The sequence below is a fragment of the Leopardus geoffroyi genome, chromosome C1 (genome assembly GCF_018350155.1).
Source record: "Leopardus geoffroyi isolate Oge1 chromosome C1, O.geoffroyi_Oge1_pat1.0, whole genome shotgun sequence".
Taxonomy (NCBI): domain Eukaryota; kingdom Metazoa; phylum Chordata; class Mammalia; order Carnivora; family Felidae; genus Leopardus; species Leopardus geoffroyi.
The window spans coordinates 64,742,304-64,761,779 of record NC_059328.1 but is presented as its reverse complement, the minus strand read 5'-3'; the positions used below and the strand labels follow the sequence as shown (position 1 = coordinate 64,761,779).

At 39.3% G+C, this 19,476-nt stretch overlaps 1 protein-coding gene across 4 annotated transcripts in view; it reads right to left on the bottom strand.

Moving 5' to 3' along the window:
- Positions 1 to 18,360, bottom strand: part of AK5 (adenylate kinase 5) — a 262,841-nt gene extending 244,481 nt beyond the window's left edge. The window contains exons 1-5 of one of the 4 annotated variants that reach the window (XM_045477912.1): positions 17,971 to 18,360; positions 13,484 to 13,670; positions 7,446 to 7,613; positions 2,253 to 2,422; positions 2,037 to 2,150 (exon numbers count right to left, since the gene is read on the bottom strand). In XM_045477912.1, the coding sequence (XP_045333868.1) occupies positions 2,037 to 2,150; positions 2,253 to 2,422; positions 7,446 to 7,613; positions 13,484 to 13,670; positions 17,971 to 18,030 (699 nt within the window). In that variant the 5' untranslated portion in view covers positions 18,031 to 18,360. Of the gene's footprint in view, positions 1 to 2,036; positions 2,151 to 2,252; positions 2,423 to 7,445; positions 7,614 to 13,483; positions 13,671 to 17,139; positions 17,249 to 17,970 lie in introns of those variants that run through there. The other 3 variants (XM_045477913.1, XM_045477911.1, XM_045477914.1) reach the window with 3 other exon arrangements.
- Between the last annotated feature and the right edge of the window lie 1,116 nt (positions 18,361 to 19,476).

The following is a 19,476-nucleotide window of genomic DNA, read 5'->3' as shown; positions in this document are numbered from 1 at the left end:
AACACTATCTGTTAATATTTTAAAGTGACCAGGAGAGCTTTGAGGTCTGCCTGAGTTATTATTCAAGGGAGAAGAGAGAGATTCACAGTATATTTGAAAGGCAATAGAGAGAAAAAAATCAAGAAGCTTTTTCTGCTTGTGGCTGCCAAACGCATGTCATTCAATACATAGTTTGAGTGGCTTTGAGTGGGAATGCCTGCCTGGCTATCATGCTTCCACCAATAGCCAAGAATCATGCAGAACGGCTGCCATAGCACCCATTTTCAACAGCAACATCAGGTGACACAACAGCAACAATGAAAAAATTGATTTTTCTAGTTTTTCTCTTGTCAGGGATGGAGCAATTAGACCAAGCCCTTAAACTGAGAAAGCATCAGAGGTCCTGGACTACTGTGGGGAGAGGAAAGCCTGAAGAGGGGAGAAAGACACTCCAGCACAACAGATGTCCCCAAACAGTCAACCTGAATATTCAAAGAGAGGCTTTATGAAGCTGTCTTCTGGCCTTGAACTGCCTAAATCCATACTTCTTTTATATAATACATAAATTTACATCTTATTTGACTTTGTATCCTCTGATATAATATCTGTAATATGTTAAAAGCCTATTTAAATAAGTAAGAAAAGATAAACAAGTTCAGACACAAAATAGGCAAAGGAAAGCAGGTGATTCACACAAGAAATACAAATGGTCAGTAGAGTATCTGAAAATATACTTTAGTAGTAACTTAAGAAATGTACATTTAAAAGCTGAAAGACTACTGTTTCTTACTTATCAGGTTGGCAAAAATCTTAAATATGAATTGTATCCAGTTGGAAAGGGTCTGGAGAAATTTACTCTCGCTCAATATTGATGGGACTATAACTTAGAAAAAACTTTTTGGAGGACCATTTGGAAATAGCTATAAAAAATGGGTGTGTGTGTGTTTAACATATAGAATATGGCCTAGATGGATATATAACAAGCTTTATAGTATTTCTATTTCTCAGGAGAGAAGGGCAGTGGAATGGAAGTAGGGTATCAATGGACGTTTACTTTTTTTAAAAATTTTTTTCATGTTTATTTATTTTTGAGAGAGAGAGACAGAGTGGGAGCCGGGGAGGGGCAGAGAGAGAGGGAGACACAGAATCTGAAGCAGGCTCCAGGCTCTGAGCTGTCAGCACAGAGTGCGACGCGGGGCTCGAACCTACGAACTGTGAGATCATGACCTGAGCCGAAGTCGGATGCTTAACCGACTGAGCCACCCAGGCACCCCAATGGACGTTTACTTTTTTTTTTCAATATATGAAATTTATTGCCAAATTGGTTTCCATACAACACCCAGTGCTCATCCCAAAAGGTGCCCTCCTCAATACCCATCACCCACCTCCCCTCCCTCCCACCCCCCTGGACGTTTACTTTGTACACCAGGACTTAACATTTTGATGACCACATGTTATTTTTGTAATTAAAATTTTTATATGAAAAATCAATCACCTTGGCTTTTCAAAGAGTAAATATACAAAGTATTTTAAGTGATTTATTTCCCTTAAAGATATATGTATTAGGTTTTGAGCGTGCATAGTCTACTGAAATTTGTGTAAATTTGGGCAAACTGAACCCTACCTTGTAATAGGTACGTGGTTTAGTATTTTACACCCCAGTGAAGAGGGCTTCCTTATTTAGTAACAATGTAGATATAGGATGATGTTTTATTTTTGCTGGGCAGTATGGAACAAGCTTGTTTTAAGTAATTAAAGATTTTAAAAGATCTTAGAAAAAGTATTTTGAAATAAAATTTAGAGAGATTTGCATTTTTTAATAAAAATAACGAATTCTATTATTAGTTTATATCTCTTCTTTTTTGGCAGAGACTGTCTTCAATTTTTAGGCATGTCTGCCAAGGAAATGACCTTCTGCCAACCCATACTGGGTACTTGCCTGTCTGAAGACGAGAATTCACTCAGAATAACAGCACATCTTCCAAGAAATCTTTTTTTTTTAACCTCAAAATTTTATACAAAAGTAGGTCATTTAAAATATAAAAAGACATTCTTACTTGGTCCTCAAAAGATAGAGCCTGGGCAACATCTCTTGGAAATCCATCGATAACAATGCCCTCTTCATCAGGTATTTGCATCAATTTCTGTTTTATCTCTGTAATTGTTGTTTCCTTTTATAAATAAAAAAATATAAAAAACCACAGTTAGTTAAACTTGCACTCACAACTGGTATAAAAATCTTCGCAGAATAGAAACAAATTACACAGCAATACCTGTGGGGCCAATTCTCCAGTTGTAATTATTTTGGCAATAAGACTCCATTTCCTATTGCTGCTGGTACTGTGGATCTTCTTTCTCAGTAATTCTCCCACCGAAATGTATTGGAATCCATAACGTTCTGCGATTTTCAAACTTTGAGTACCCTTTCCACTTCCTGGACCACCTACCATTTAAAACAGGCAACATTGTGACCTTCTGATACAATAAGAAACTCCTTCTCTTACAACTAACTCCACCTTGAGATGCAGAATCTAGATCATAGTAGCAGGGTGGGCAACTTTACACCTGTGCCATTCTCAGCGTTAACCTCTAAACGCAGAGCGAGTATAGACTTAGCCAAGGAAAGCACAGAATTATGATCAACTTTATTAGATGGAAAAGACACCTTTTCCTTCACCTATTTTAGTAAATAACTAATTTAGAAAATTGGACAATGCATTTAAAAGAAATCATTTCTTGGTCTTCTATGTAAAAATCTCATCTTTTTTCCCTCTCTAATCAAAGAAAAACCTAAGAGATACAAGAGACAATGATCAAGATAACAGAAATGTGTTCGGTGCCAACAAGGAGCGACATTTAGTGAAATGTAACAATTATTTTTCAAACCAAACGCACATCAATATTGACACAACTTATTTAAAAAATTTTTTAACTGTTCCGGTGTCTCCTTGCTTCATCTCCTTTAAATTCCAAAGAAGTTTTATGCGATGAATATGCAGAGTGGATGGAATAGGTCCTTAGAACAACTTCATAGAGCTCATGATAATTTTGATTGCGTGATGCATTAGTATGAGATAATTAACATTTTGCAACCTTACTCAATACCAATCATTGGTAATCATCATTTATTTTTTAGAAGCTTAAGTACTAAAATAATTATAAAATATATACCTCAGATTTTATTTCCAATCACATTAGATTATTTTAATTTATATTTCCAAACAACCTAGACTGACTGGAATCTAAAGTCTGAACAAATTTCTAAATAAAGCACATAGCAATCAGCACAGTCTGATTTTGATTTATTACTTCTTGATGATTATCAAAATGAAATATTTTCAAGTACTTAAGCATAAGTTATTGATGGTAGACAAAATGTTTTTAAAGGTCAATGTCTAATAAGTAATGAACTGTTTCGGTAATATTCACTGAAAATAATTATAATTTATTAAGCAATATTGAAAATAAAAATTCAATAGAAAAGTGAGTTGATATTCTCCCTACTAATTCAATATGTCAAGTTTTGGCAGGGATTAGAAGTCATTTAATACATAATTACTTAGTGATTAATTTGTGCAAATAATGTAAGTAAAAAAGGACAGGTGTTTTGTTTTTTATAAGAGGGGTTCTGAGTGGGTAGACTTGCCTGTCCAGGGCTTATTTCCTCTTTAAAAATTTTAAAGTGCAGGGGCGCCTGAGTGGCTCAGTCGGTTAAGCATCCGACTTCAGCCCAGGTCATGATCTCGCAGTTTGTGAGTTTGAGCACCGCGTCGGGCTCTGTGCTAATAGCTCAGAGCCTGGAACCTGCTTCAGATTCTGTGTCTCCCTCTCTATTTGCTCCTCCTCTGCTCACACTCTGTCTGTCTGTCTCTCTCTAAAAAAATAAACATTAAAAAAATTTTTTTAAATGCAGAATTCTAAGATCAACTAATGAGAATTATTTCTTAATACCCATACCAACTAATGTATGGCTTTCACTTTTTTATTGCTTTATGAACCTTAGGATAGGAATTTGTTTACATTTTTAACCACTCCCTTTCTTTTTAAAAAAAATTTTTTTTCAACGTTTATTTATTTTTGGGACAGAGAGAGACAGAGCATGAACGGGGGAGGGGCAGAGAGAGAGGGAGACACAGAATCGGAAACAGGCTCCAGGCTCTGAGCCATCAGCCCAGAGCCCGACGCGGGGCTCGAACTCACGGACCGCGAGATCGTGACCTGGCTGAAGTCGGGCGCTTAACCGACTGCGCCACCCAGGCGCCCCAACCACTCCCTTTCTAAGAAACTCTAAATCTTATCCTATTAGATTTAATATTATGAACTACTCCTAAATTAAATTCATTACTTTGCAAAATTTTGGTTCTAAATAGCTGTTTTTGGCCTATTAACCTATGTGCAAATCATGGATTGGCTTGAAGTAAAAATTATATGAACAACTCCATCAAATTTAAGCTAATTTGATCCCTGAAGCATGAATGTTACCATTCATAAACTATATTTCCACGCTTTATCTCACAAACCATCAAACTAAGAGATTAAAAATCCCACTGAATTAAAAAAAATCAAATACGCTAAGAAAGTTATGGCACCTTCAAGAAAAAAAATTTGTCAACTCATGGAAGCAAACAGCAGACAGGACAAACACATGATTAGCACAACTGAGAGAGAATAGCTTTAATTTATTATTAGTTTGATTAATGAAGCTACCTAACAAATTAATTTTACTTTCTTCTCTCTGAAACCAGAGTGAGCTTAATCTTGTTCTATTTATTTATCTCCAATACTTATAAATATTAGAATCCATCTAACTCTTAGATTTAATAATTATGTTAACATAAGAGAGATTCATATCTATGCCAAGAAGGCTAACTGTAAAAAAAAGTCTGCATCACCAGAAGGGAAATTTTCTTTATTTGAATGTAATACCATGTGGGTATCTGTACCTCTTCCACTCCTTTTTTAGGCTAGTACTAATAAAAATTTGTAAGATTCAGGTACAATTATTTTATAATTTCTCAAAAGTCATAAAATTGCCCCAATTTTCTCAGATGGATTTGGCTTTTCCTTTCTTGTAATATCTCAATGCTCTAAAAGTTATTTACACTAATTGGTTCTGCATCATTCTTGGAATACATAAAACTTTATAGTGTATAAGTGTAAAACCAGAATCACACTTGTGGGAAGCAAATTGATTTTACTGAGTAAAAAAGATCTGTGGAGTTCTTCAAAGCGGAGGAGGTTTGAAACATTTATATCTTCTTCAAAGATCTTAGTTTACTGAAATATTTTAGTCATTTTCATATAAGATTCGCAATACAGAAAAAATTCACATATGTGTTGTTTTACTCGAGAGCATTTTGGTATTACACCTTTTTCATGTACAATCAAGCCTCCATTTGTTTGTCTAATTAATAATCATCAATATTTTAGTAACAGCAAAAAGAAAAATAAAATTGAAAGAATATTTCATTATCAAATTGTGAAATAATTTCCAATTATTCTTCACCTGTAGCATAAAGCATTTCTTCATCTTCTGGGTAAAGACCTCAAGCTTTTTTTTTTTTTTAATGTGTTTATTTATTTTTAAGAGACAAAGAGAGAGAGTGCAAAAGCAGGTGAGGGGCAGAAAGAGAGAGGGAGACACAGAATCAGAGCAGGCCCCGGGCTCTGAGCTGTCAGCACAGAGTCTGACGCGGGGCTCAAACACATGAACCATGAGATCATGACCTGAGCCAAAGTTGGATGCTCAACTGATTGAACCACCCAGGCACCCCGGACATCAAACTTTTAAGCACACAATGCAGAAAATTCCATTTTCAAGAATAGAAAGAGATTTATGGCAAACAGTGGCTACCATACGCTATAAGAATAATTACTTTAAAAAACCCAGTTTCTATACTGTCTTTCTACAGGGGTGCCTGGGTGGCTCAGTTGGTGAAGTATCCAACTTCGGCTTGGGTCATGATCTCATGGTCCATGAGTTCGAGCCCCATGTCGAGCTCTGTGCTGTCAGTTCAGAGCCTGGAGCTTGCATTGGATTCTGTGTCTCCTTCTCTCTCTGCCCCTCCCCCACTAACGCTCTGTCTCTCTCAAAAAATGAATAAACATTAAAAAAAATTATACTGTCTTTCTACAACATTATTTTAAACAGTTAAGGGCTAAATATATTTGCAGTTTCATTTTCATTACATATAGAGATGTACCAATGTCACTCCTTCCAGTCTGGTGAACTTAGATTCTTGTTATAGCTTGGTGTGTTTATTTGCATGCTTTTTTCCTAATTGTCATCATCATTGTATCTTCTGGAAACAGTACTTCTTTACATGGGGCTGTATTCATTTGCTCTCTGTTAACAATTACTGACTAGAATAGCTTTGAACATTTCACACTAGATTTTTGCTTTTGGTCATCTCTGTGAAAGCTGAGTCAAATTGGAAAGTGAGACAATGATCACATATTTACGTGTTCACAGGTCTTTTCATGATTTTTACAGATTTTGAGGAAGTTGGGATTTGCAAGAACAGTCAAAAATGCAATTTACGAAAATTAAACATTTTGCATATCTGTTTTTTGTGCAATGGTAGCAGACTGATATTTTCATACTTATTCACAGAAATAATTTTAAAAATTAACTGTTATTATTATTTTGATAAATACTCAAATGGTAGGTGCTCTGTAAAACACTATGCTACTAGATTTGCTGGTCTGAAACATCAAAATTCAGACTTTATTTTAGGTGCCAGTTTGCTACAATGATGATTCATTTATATGTGTCTTTACCAACATAGTATTATTATTTCCCTTTAAGGTTAATAGTGAATAAAAATTCAATATGTTGAGTAAAAAGATAAAAAAGCCACATCGTGTTTAGAAAACTTCTATTGGATTCAGTTATACATGTTAAAAATTAAACAGACGAAACCATAGGACAATAAATATTGAAGAGATTAATACTTTCAATTCATTGTAGACAATTTCTAGGACATTGTAATGAGAGTCTATAAAAGTGGAATAGGCATTAGATTATATAATTATAACAATTCTGTTTTATGAAAAATTACACTAAAATATTTCCATCTACTGTCTCTTGAGCTTTTGTTTCTATTGTTTGTCATTATCCAACTCAATATTTGCAAATAAACATAATAAACGTAATTTCTTTTTTTTTTTTTTTAATTTTTTTTTTCAACGTTTATTTATTTTTGGGACAGAGAGAGACAGAGCGTGAACGGGGGAGGGGCAGAGAGAGAGGGAGACACAGAATCGGAAACAGGCTCCAGGCTCTGAGCCATCAGCCCAGAGCCCCACGCGGGGCTCGAACTCACGGACCACGAGATCGTGACCTGGCTGAAGTCGGACGCTTAACCGACTGCGCCACCCAGGTGCCCCTAAACGTAATTTCTTGAAATGTAAACATATAAGCAAAGATAGCAATAGTATAAGAATTTTGCTTTCTGTCCTCATACCTATGACAAGTATGATTTTTGGTCGAGGTCTAGTAGGATCAAAAACATCATACTCCTCAATTAACTCTGCAGTCTCGGAGAGGTCTGTATCACTTTCTATGGAGAATTGATGGATTGGAGGGAGACGATCATACCGCCGATATGGAAAGTTTGAATTTTCAGGCATCACTGCAAAAGAGTAAGATAACTTTGAAACGGGAAAAAAAGCATAATAAAACAGATTTTGTACTAGCCAATTAGCAGAAGAAAAATTTTAAACTAAATGAGTTTGATTTTTTCAACTGAAGAAGACTCTATCCTACAAGTGGTCTGCAAACTTTTCTTAAAGGGCCAGACATTCAATATGTTGAGATTTGAACAGTCTCATACTCAAGTTGGCTATGGTAGCAGAAAAGTGATCAAAGACAATATATAAACAAATGGATGAGCTTGTGTTTCAATAAAACTTTATTTATAAAACCAGGTAAGGAGCCTGACTCAGGGCATGGGTCATAGTTTGCCAACCCCTGTTCTGGAAGAACCTTCTTAAGCACTGCCTAATCTCACTTGATAGTTTGTATACATCCTGATCTCTTCAAATGGTGCTCCCTACAGTTTGTAGTATACAATCTCACAACTCTCACAGGTTCACAGCCGCTAACTCGTTATTAGCTAACAGCTAACGTGTTGTTCAAGGCTCAACTGTGGTTCACGTGGTCATGGCTCCTTCCTTCCTCACCCTAAGTGTCAGTACTCTGGGAGGCACAGAGAAGCCCTAAGTACCCAAAAGGCACCTGCACAAAAGAGACAGGAAGTCACTTGGTCTTCCATGAGGGATTTGGCTGTGGGGACTACTGGATTTTAGCATGGCATAATGCTCACATCTCTTTCTGGGGTGTTGATCAGGTAGAACTGTTCATTCTCTGTTGATACAATAAATGAGCTCATTGACTGCTAACCCATTGGACTCACTTCAGTTCTGTGAAAAGAGTAGTCTGAAATGATAGTGATTATTCTTTAGAAAATTCTAGAAAGGGTGTATGATAGGAAAGGTACTGACAACGGTATCCTGTTCTGCCTTGAAATTGAATTGCTACACCCAAAACAGGGCAAAACTCTCAGCATTATCCTCAATTAGTTTCTTCCCTCACCACTCATATCTACTGCCATAGACTTTATCTCTAAAATGTATCCCAAATGCATATACTTTTCTCCATCTCCACTACTACAACTTTTCCCCAACCACCATCATTTACCTGGACTACTGTTAAAGACTCCTTACTGGTCTGCCTGCTTACAAGCTTGTGCCCACAATCCACTGCCTGAAATACTCTTCCTGATGCCATCCTATGGCTGCCTGCTGCTTACCATTCACACCTCAGCTCAAATGACACCTTCTATCATATGACTTTACTGACTTTTTAATCTCGAATAGTTAACTTCAAGGACATCACTCTAGTAATGCTCTACACAGCATCTACTACTTCATCATCTGAAAGGTGTCTATTAATTCATTGTTTGTCTTTTCCCATTAGAATGTTCAGTTCCAGGAAGGAGGGACCTTACTTATCTGGAACCATATCCCTGGGATCTAGAACTATCTTGGCACATAGTCAGTGTCCAATAAATATTTGTTGAATTAGTAACAAAGACAGTAGCCTTGCTGAAATAGTTGGTTTCCCATAAAGGAAAGCCAGAAGATGGGTAGGCAGAGTGTGGCCACAGGGTGGAGGGCCTTGACCACCAGGGTAAAGGGTTTAGCTTCAATCTAGTAGAAAGCCAGTGGAGATTTGGGGGATGGGTGGGTAGAGAAGTGACATAATAAGATATGAAATACATTTTTTAGGAAGATTAATCTGGTGGTGGTTAGAATAAATTTAAGTGGGGAGATAAAGAGAAGAAAGAATAGCATCCAGGAGTCAGCAGGGGTCAGGAGTAACAGGTGAGAAATGAAGGCTTCAGTTGGAGGAGCAGCATGAGAAATGACATGAGTGGTTGGGTATGAAGAATATGGTTAGGGTTGGGATCTGTGACATGAAAGGAGGTGACAGTCCAAAAAACAATTGCCAGGGTTCAAGTCTAAATGAAAAAAAAGAACACATTGCATTTAATATGCCATCTTTCTGCTCTCTCTTTTCTGATCCAGAAATAGTGGGCTTCTATATCATAGCCTCTTCCTCTATGTTAGGAACTCCTGTTCTCTGTTCCCTGGTATATACTCAAACTCCTCCATCCTTCTCTAGCTAACACCTACTCAGCTTTCTGTCTCCAAGCATTAGCATATCAGTTCTTCCAGGAAGGCTACCCTGAACCCTAGCCTAGGTTGGATCTATTCCCCTGTTAATATGGTTGATTTTATAGCATATGGTATTTTCTATAGCACCCATTGTACTTCTGTTTACATATGTTTTCACCATTAATATTTTTTATTCCATAGTCAAAATAATCACCAACTTCATCATTTTTATTTTAAAAATTATTCCTGATTAATATAATTTTATACAAATTCTTAACAAAATAACCTCAGCATTATATTCTATACCAAATTTTTATGTATATATATCATATATATAATGCATATGCATCAGACTTGTATAGGGTGTCTATCTATACTCCTACAGTATTTACGAAGCATTTCTTTTTAATTTCTTTTAAAATTTTATTTTTTGTTTTTCAATTGAAGTATCCTTAACATAGTGTTATATTAGTTTTAGGTTTACAATGTAATGATGCAATAATTCTATACATTTCTCAGTGCTCAGCAAGACCAGTAGACTCTTAATCCCTTTATCTATTTTATCCACCCCCCCCCCCATCACCTCCTTTCTAGCGATCATCAATTTTTGTCTGTGCTTAGGAGTTTGGTTTTTTGTTTGTCTTTTTTTCTTTGTTAGTTTGTTATGTTTTTTTTTTTGTTTTTTTTTTAATTTAATTTTTTTTCAACGTTTTATTTATTTTTTTGGGGACAGAGAGAGACAGAGCATGAACGGGGGAGGGGCAGAGAGAGAGAGGGAGACACAGAATCGGAAACAGGCTCCAGGCTCTGAGTCATCAGCCCAGAGCCCGACGCGGGGCTCGAACTCACGGACCGTGAGATCGTGACCTGGCTGAAGTCAGACGCTTAACCGACTGCGCCACCCAGGCGCCCCTAGTTTGTTATGTTTTAAATTCCACATATGTTTTAAATTCCACAAATCATACAGTGTTTGTCTTTCTCTGTCTGGTTTATTTCACTTAGCATTATACCCGCTAGGTCACTGCATGAAGGCAGGTACCATGTTTGTTCTTTCTTGGTGGCTGCATCCTCAATCCTAAAAGAATGACAACAGTAGTGCTCAATAAATGGTCATTTTAATGCTCAACTGACTCATTGACTGACTTCATGGAAATAAGAAAAGGAGAAGGGAGTACAGGTACTGAAGCAAATATGCTACACTTGTTTTTAAACATCTTGAGTATAAGATGACAATGAGATATTCCAGAACAGAAGCTCTATAGACATTTGGAACTTTGGGACTAGAACTCTTATTTATAACAAATTATTTGTTCAATTGTTTGGCAGGAAAAAAAAAGATGCTTATCTCACATGTATAGTAAAATCCTTTAAAGAAGTATCAGTTAACAATTTATCCTTGCTTTTTATCATATTTTTATGTATGAAAGTAATTTGCCTAAATGGTTAAAATGTTTTATTTCATAGAATAATTTTTCATGGTAATTATATATTAGCACAGCTATGTCAATATTTCAGCAAAGTATACATGAATCACCTTTTATTTCTACAAATAATCATGCTTTAAGTTACTGGGAACTTACCAGTTTTCTTTAACTTAATAATATATCCCGTAAATTATAGCTAAAACTTACATAGCACAAGTGTGTAAACCATTTGATAAAATAAATTTTATTACAGAAAAGTCTATTTAGAAAGCATTTTCTGTCTTTTAGCATGTGTCCTAGATATAGGAAGGTAATAAGACATTCTTGTCATCATAATACATTGAAAGGTTCTATTTGATGATTAATTAAAAGATCTCTGAGTAGGAATTCTGGTAAAGTATTATTAAGTACAGAGATTCTAAAATTAACAAACAATTTTAATTCTAATTAAAGTTAAATCCACATTTTCCATTCCTGTTTAAGATTATCCTGCTAAATCAGGAGCTCCAACTTGTCATTTGTGTGCCCAATATAGCCTCATAGATGGGTTTTGTTCAGCTAAACATTTTCCCAAAATTTGTACATGACTGCCTTTAGACAATGACTGTTCTAATTTGACCACAGTCCCCACTGTTCCCTATTACACACTTGGTCTGCCTGGCTTCTATGTATCATCAAGTCAAGTAAGTATAAAATAGAAGCATTCAGGCTTCATTTTGTTGCAAAACAGTCACTTTGTACACCCAGGCTGAGAGCCACTTTTTTATTAAGGGAATGTTATATGCTGTTAGATTTAAATTTTAAAAGGCAAGAATATTTTAGACTAAATCCAGTAATACCTGAGGTTTGTTAGTGCTTTAAGGCTAAACCTTAAAGCGGCTCCCTAAACTTATCTCACTTGATTTAACAAGGGCATGGGGCATGTATTTAAGATTGAGCCAGGTTCCACCAGTACGACAACACCCTGGGAAGTAAGTTAGCTGTCTTGGGAAAGTATATGAACACTTCAAGCCCATGAAAACATCATTTTGTTCACTGAAGCAGAAATTTACTAAGTGGTGTGCCCCAGTGGTAACTGTCACTTAACACTCAGGCCTACGTGACCAAGTGATGATTCCTGCATGAAGATGTCTCTGAAAAAATGTTGTTTCTGCTTACCCTTTCTGTATGTTTCTTTCTTTTTTTTTTAATTTTTTAAAAATGTTTATTCATTTTTTGAGAGAGAGATGGAGACAGAGCATGAGTGGGGGAGGGGCAGAGAGAGCGGGGGAGACAGAATCCCAAGCAGGCTCCGGGCGCTGAGCTGTCAGCACAGAGCCTGACGTAGGGCTCAAACCCACGAACTACAAGATCATGACCGAGTCAGACATTTAACTGACTGAGGCACCCAGGCACCTCTCTGAGTGTGTTTCTTAAAAATTAACACACTATGTCTTTTCCCCACACTACATGCAAATAAAATCTAAGTGACCCATGTAAATAAAACAAACTAAGGCTTATCTCCCTTTTGTATTTACTACAAACACTATAATACTTGTATTACAAATACTTCAAATTCTGTCTGTCTGGCTAAAACTTTTCACGGCACAATTTTTGAAAATGGTGCAAATTTTGAAAATGTAATGATCTTGGCCACTGGGAAAGAATAAATTTAGTTTCCCTTGATTGGAAACTAAATTCCACTTTACACATACTATTATACTTCTCGATTTCATCCAGAGTCTAAAGGCTGGTTGGCTGATGTTGAACCACTAATTTTGATAAGCATGTATTTCAGAAAGCTATCAGAATATACTATGAACCTCCTCTAGTGAACTCTAATTCTTAGTTCCAAACTATTCCTAAAATTGCTAGACAAGTTCATGTCTTCTACTTCTTTTATAGCAGCTAAATGCCTAGTCTAATGTATTGAATTCAATAGCTGCATAAAAAATACTTGTTGGATTAACTAGTATAAACTTAACATGCATTTATGCGGATGCATTAATATGAACTCTGAGTTAGGAAACACATTATTCCAAGCTCTTCCCAGCTAATAAAAAAATGTTGAATTGTTACAGAATAACAGTTTTGTCTATCCATTTATTTGGGAAAATCTTATTTGCAATGTTAAGAAAAATTCAGTTCGCTAATGTCATTCATTTTGCAAAATATTGAAGGCAGAAGTATACAATTTCATTAAGCCTTTAGGGAAGTGCTGGACAGTGGTATGTGATTTTGTTCATCTTATCACAGAGGCGATTAGAATTAGGAGCAGAGAGAGACTAATCATGTTCCAGGGCCAAGTATCTTTCCAGGTTTTTAGAAACGTAATAAATTAAATAAGTGCCTACAGTCTGTATGGTATGTTTTAAAGAGAACTGCTGTAACTGTAAACTATTATTCTACATATACATTACCATTTCTTAGAAAGGATCTCCGTGATTGTCCTCCATTGAGCGGAGGTAAGGTCTTCTTTTCCTGGCTGACAAATGTATCCCACTTCACCTTGTCGCAGCCGCCTAATTCCTTGACTTTCTTTAAACAACTTTCCAAGTACTCTACTGGGTCTTCAGGCTTAGAACACATCAGTCCATTCAAAAGGCTCTGAAATACAACAATAAAATATGCCCACATAAAATATGCTTTCAAACTACCTTTGTTAAAATAGTGTATGTCTCATCGTTAAATTCTGGGTTGTTTTTGTTCTTTGCATTTTTTTTTAATGAACACGATTTGATGGAGTAATTAAGATAACCCCTAAATTCTTGACCAATTAACTTTTAGCTCAGCATTTTCTGCCTTTTAAACAATTCAGGCAACTACACAGTTTAAAATGGAGGCACCCTATCAAAGTCAGATAAAGTGCAGTGTGTAAAAATGCTCCAGTCATTATTCATCTTATTTCTACCCAACTTTTTTTTAAAGTAGGATTCATGCCCAGCATGGAGCTCAACACAGGACTTGAAGTTAAAACCCTGAGATCAGGACCTGAGCTGAGATCAAAGACCCGAGCTGAGATCAAGAGTTGGATGCTTACCCAACTAAGCCACCCTGGTGCTCCATTCCTACCCATTCTTAAAGGCTCCAAGCCTCAGTTTCTTCATTTGTAAAATAGGAGTACTAATACCTACCTCAGAGAGTTTTTTAAGGATTAAAAAAATTAATATGTGTAAAGTACATATTAAGGGCCTGGCACATAGTGAATACCCAATAAATATTGGTGATTTTAGTTAATATTATTGTTACCAGGAAGTCTCCCCTAAGCTCCCAGTTTGGGTTGTGGACCTCTTCCTTTGCATTCCATATTACCCAGAAAAAAACATCTTGCCTGTCATTTATACTAAAACCATCAGTTGATGTGTTGGTCTCATATTCCAAACTGTAAACTCTTCAACAACACAGTGTAGGTCTCTTTTATTTTTCAATCTCTAGCCCCTGACACTGTCTCTGGCACATGGTAGGTACATATTGGACTGTTTTGTAACTAGGAAAAAAAATGTATTCAAACCATAGCCTCAAGCTTTATTATTTGATCTATAATAAGTCACCACCATATCCATTGACATTACAGAGGAAAAACCTGGTGTCCAATATGTCACATGTACTCATTTCTAAAAATGCTACAAATTTGGAAATGCTGACTCCTGGGAACTGGACTGATGTGTAAAATATTTTCCTTTACAGTATTTCATGGAAAAAAACATAGAGGATTATTATCACCAATATACATTATTAATGCACAACACACACATCCTTTGAAAGGCTGACATCTTTGCTAAATACAGTATTTTATTTTCAGGTTATTCTTGTGCAATTTGCTCCAAGTGGTAGGCAGTTCTTCCCAGGTATATTTGTTCTCTCAAATCCCAAATAGTGTGAGTTAGAATGTTCTGAGGAGCTCCACAGCAGAAGGAGAGGAAAATCTAATCTGGGCATTCACATTCAGTTTGTGTGTCATGATCTGTGTTATATACACACAGACACACAAACACACACATTGTGTTTCTCTCCTGACATTGCTATGTTAATATAGTTAACTGTGGCAGTGCTTACTCTGTCTTGTATGCCTTAGTTTCCCCAATGCACTCTCAACCTTTTGTGGTATTATTATCCCCATTTTATAGATTAGGAAACCATGACATAGAGATATTAGTGAGTTGATCAAGGTTATTCAGCTAGAGACCTGTAGGCCCAGGATTCCAACTCAATATTTTTTTTAAGTTTCTTTCTTTTTTTTTTTTGAGAGAGAGAGTTGGGGAGAAGAAGAGGGAGAGAGAGAGAGAGAAAGAGAGAGAGAGAGAGAGAGAGAGAGAGAGAGAGAGAATCCCAAGCAGGCTCCACACTGTGTGCACAGAGCCCAACGTGGGGCTGGATCTCACGAACCGTGAGATCGTGACCTGAGCTGACATCAAGAGTCAGATGCTTAGCCCACTGAGCCACCCAGGTGTCTCCCAAATCAATGCTTTTGATTCCAAAACTCACATATTCCTCTCTATATATCTTGCAAAAATATGATATGGGATAAAAAGAAAATGCTAGATTATCTGTACTCCATACATAATCCAACTACAATAGGAATCACTCAAGGTCTCTCTTTTTAAAATCCCTATTACAGCCCAAAAAGAGTGAACGTACTCAATGATATTTTTTTTTTTACTGGAAAATATATATTTCCAGCCTCCCTAAGCAAATCTGACTCAGATACATGTAGTTGTTTCACAGTATATCGATTCAATAGCAATTACTTAATCTAAAATCTACAGCTGAAGCAGTATTTTTGGTTTGATAGATACCTAATTGATAAACTCTGTATACTTAGAAACTTTGCATACCAATATTGTGATTTGACGGAGAAAATCCAGTTTGGAACCAAAGCATTTGGTTTTGCTGTCTACACTTATCACATGGAGAGCTGCCAGGTTTTACTTCCATCTTGTGCTGGTAAAGCATAGATTCTTACTGGAAGGACGGAGCCTCTGGAGCCTCTGCAGGTCACCACAGTAATCTTCCGTCTTCCAATTGTCCAAGATTGCACTTAAGTACATTGTGTTACTGCATTTCACCTAAAGGAATGGACTTCCTTCTCTGGGTGGGCACTATTTTAAAATATCCCATCCACATACAGGAAAACAAAACAAAAAGCATAGTACCTGAACAAAACCCCCTGCCATTGTGTTTGCATCACACAGTGTAGATTTTCATGAACAAACTATCAAAAATCTCTGTGGTTACCAAAGAGAAAAACAGTACCCGTATTTATAAAGAAAATAGACATACTATTAAGCAGCACTTTGCCATAAGGAGACAGTCCTGCAGATGTTTCTAATTATTCTTTTAGAAGCACAGAAATGAAATTGATCTCAGTAGTAGTATTTATAACAAAAACCTTCAGCTCTTCGTCTCTGTATTTACTCTTTGAAAATTAAAAAAGGAAAGAAAAGAAAAGAAAAGAAAAGAAAAGAAAAGAAAAGAAAAGAAAAGAAAAGAAAAGAAAAGAAAAAACTCTTTAAGAATCCTACCTACCTCCTAGGACCTGTCCTTACGCAACACCTTCTGATTCTTTTCAAGCCTGAGTAACACACTAGATAGGTTTGGGTATCACACACGAGGAGGCTTGTGCTCAGTGTGTGGTTTACCTGGAGACCTTGGCCTCAGCCCAACCTGAAACTGGTGGCTTACAGAGGTGAGATAAAATGAAGATCTGCAATTATGGTGGCCCATTTTAATGAAAATTTGGGAAAAACGGGCATGAAATTCTTTTTCCAAATGGTGTTTTAAAACTCCTTTTAGCAGAACAGATCCACCCCCCCCCCCCCAACAGGAGAAAGAACTCATGACCTTTGGTTTATTGGATCAGTCTACAGTCTATTATCTTTCAGAAATGGGGGGCCAGGTTGGTAGTATGGAATTTCTCCTTTCGGGGCTCCATCTATGAAGCTTGGCTCCCTTCCATTTTTTTTTTTTTTAACCAAAGAAAAAGCACACAGAATTCAGGAAGATTTCAAAATGCAAATATGGAGAGAAGAAAAGGAAGCAAAAGACTCCGCGATGTACGCTGAGGTTTCGAACTAACCAAGGTTCCTTTAGTTCATCCCTCAAGCCTCCTCTCCCACATTCCCAAAGTGGTCCTTATCCTCCGGGGTCCTTGGTGGAGATGATGTTGTGATGCGGTCCGAAGACAGAGCAACAGGAGTCACGCCCGCCTTGCCGCTCCCTCTCCGACTTGGTTTCTCTAGGTGGGCTGGAGAAGGCAGGCGAAAGCTACAGCCGGAGAGGCGAGCAAAGAGAATGATCTCTTCCAAGGCAACGGAAAACGTGCTCAGGAGTTCATTCACCGAAAGCGCATAGCAGCGCTGGGTGCCTGCCACCCGGGAGGTAATGCTGCACTCGACGGGTTTGGATTTGCGTTTTGCATCTTCATCCCTTTCCTCTGAGCTGCTTCCGTCCACACTTCCCCTTCACCGCGGGGTCCTGACCCCGCGGCGTGCGGAGGGGCTAGGGCTCTCGACCCCTACGTTTGAAGTCCTTGCTCGCTCCCGAGCGCCAGCGCACCCGCCTTGGCCTGGCCTAACCCCCAGAGAGTGGGGCCGACGGCTGCCAGCAGCCCACCCTCCACATCCGAGGGGTACGCCGAGGGCAACCTGCTTCCAGAGCTCCGCTGGAAGACTGAAACTTGATCAGTGAGATGCGGGCTTCTGAGCCCAGCCAGCGGACAAGGATCCCGGCAACCCGCTGGAACGGAGACGACCCCGGGCAAGCGAGAGAGCGAGCTTCTGCACCCCCCTTCACTTCTGTGCCCGAGCCAGCAAGGTGGGACGGGGCGCGGCTTCCTCCCCCCAACCCTGGAGCCCCAGAGATGCCTTTCCCCGATCCTCCCGGCCGCCTGCCAGCCTTAGCCCCCTACCTCGAAAAGCTGAGGGATTTCCCTGCGGGCCAGATACTCCTTGGCATCGTTGGTGTTCATGGCTGTGCCGCGCGTGCCTTGGGGCGCGGGTGGGGAGGTTCCCGGGCTGCGGCGACCTGGGCTGGGGTTGACGGGCTCCGCGCAGAACACGGGTGCAGCCCTAGATCTCACCCGCAAACACTCCCACGCTCAGCTCTGCCTGCCCAGGCCAGAGCCCCCCTCCGCCTGTCCCCAGGGCCTGTGGTCTCCGCGCTCTCGCCGCCCCCGCCTCGCTGCTGGTCCCCGCGCCGGAGCTGCGGGCTTGGAGCAGCGGCTTTCCCGGCTCCCAGGCAGCGCGGCCACCAGAGGAGGGCGGAGGGAGCGGAGGAGGGCGGACAGCGCGGCGGACGCAAGGCAGCAGCCCGCTTGCCTCTCCGGCTCAGCGCGCCGCGCTCTGCGCCTCCCGGAGCCGGGTCTGCGGCTGCGGCCAGTCACGCTGCGCGGGCGGGCACGGGGTGCGGGGGTGGGGACGGGCGCGCGCTGGGGGCTCTCAGTCACACCCCTCCCAGTCACACCACCGCCGGGGCGCGGCGCTGCCCTAAGCGCGCGGCCAGGGGACGCAGCAACCTGGGACCAGGTGGCCAAAGGAAGAGTCTAGGGGTTCTAGGAACCTGTCCCCCACCCCCGCCCGCCACCACAGAGTTACTCCTGCATCCCCTGGAGTTCTCGGGAAGAAACCTAATTGTTACAGAATTTGTCATGTATTCCCAAGGTTACCCATCTTTCATCACAGGGAGCTGGAGGTAAGGAGAAAAGGGGATTCCATGGTGTGGAATCCATCCTCTTAAGATAATTTTTAGACTTGGGGTGTTTCTATCCTTCAGGAAAGTTTTGCTAGCTGCTTTCTAATTTTTCCCCGTCAAGCTCACAGATCCTTACAGATTTCAGTGTAAGGGCATGGAGTGAGGCTGGAATCTTCATTAACAGAAGGATTAATAAGTAGTCAACTAGTTAACCTCCACAGAGAGGAAAGGGAAGGTGGAGGAGAGAAGTGGGTGGTGGGGCGGGGAGAGCTGGAGACCGCTTAAATTGGAAATGTGCTTGGTGGGTGGCCTGGGCACCATCATTAATTGAATCTGAAGGGTGTGTAGTCAGTGGACGGTGGGCCATCAGAGCACCCAGGGGCTGTATGGTGCACTGAGGCAGCCGTAAGAGTAGAGAACCTTGCTATTAAACACGCCATTATCAAGGTATACCCATCCTCCTCCTAGCTCCCAGGATGACTCATTTCCCCCATTAAGATGTCTTTTCACTGCCTGTTTGAAAGATGGTTTATGCCACCCTGAGAATATGACCTCTGTGTGCAGGGCCTGACACTATGGGAGGGTGTGTGAGATAAAAGGTGGCTCTGATGGCCACTGATACCTGCCAGGGAGAGGAGGAACACTGTGACTGTTTCCCAAAACCAGTGTCTGAATGTCCATTTCATGTGCATCTTTGAAGATCTTTTCTTGATTCCATTTCTTG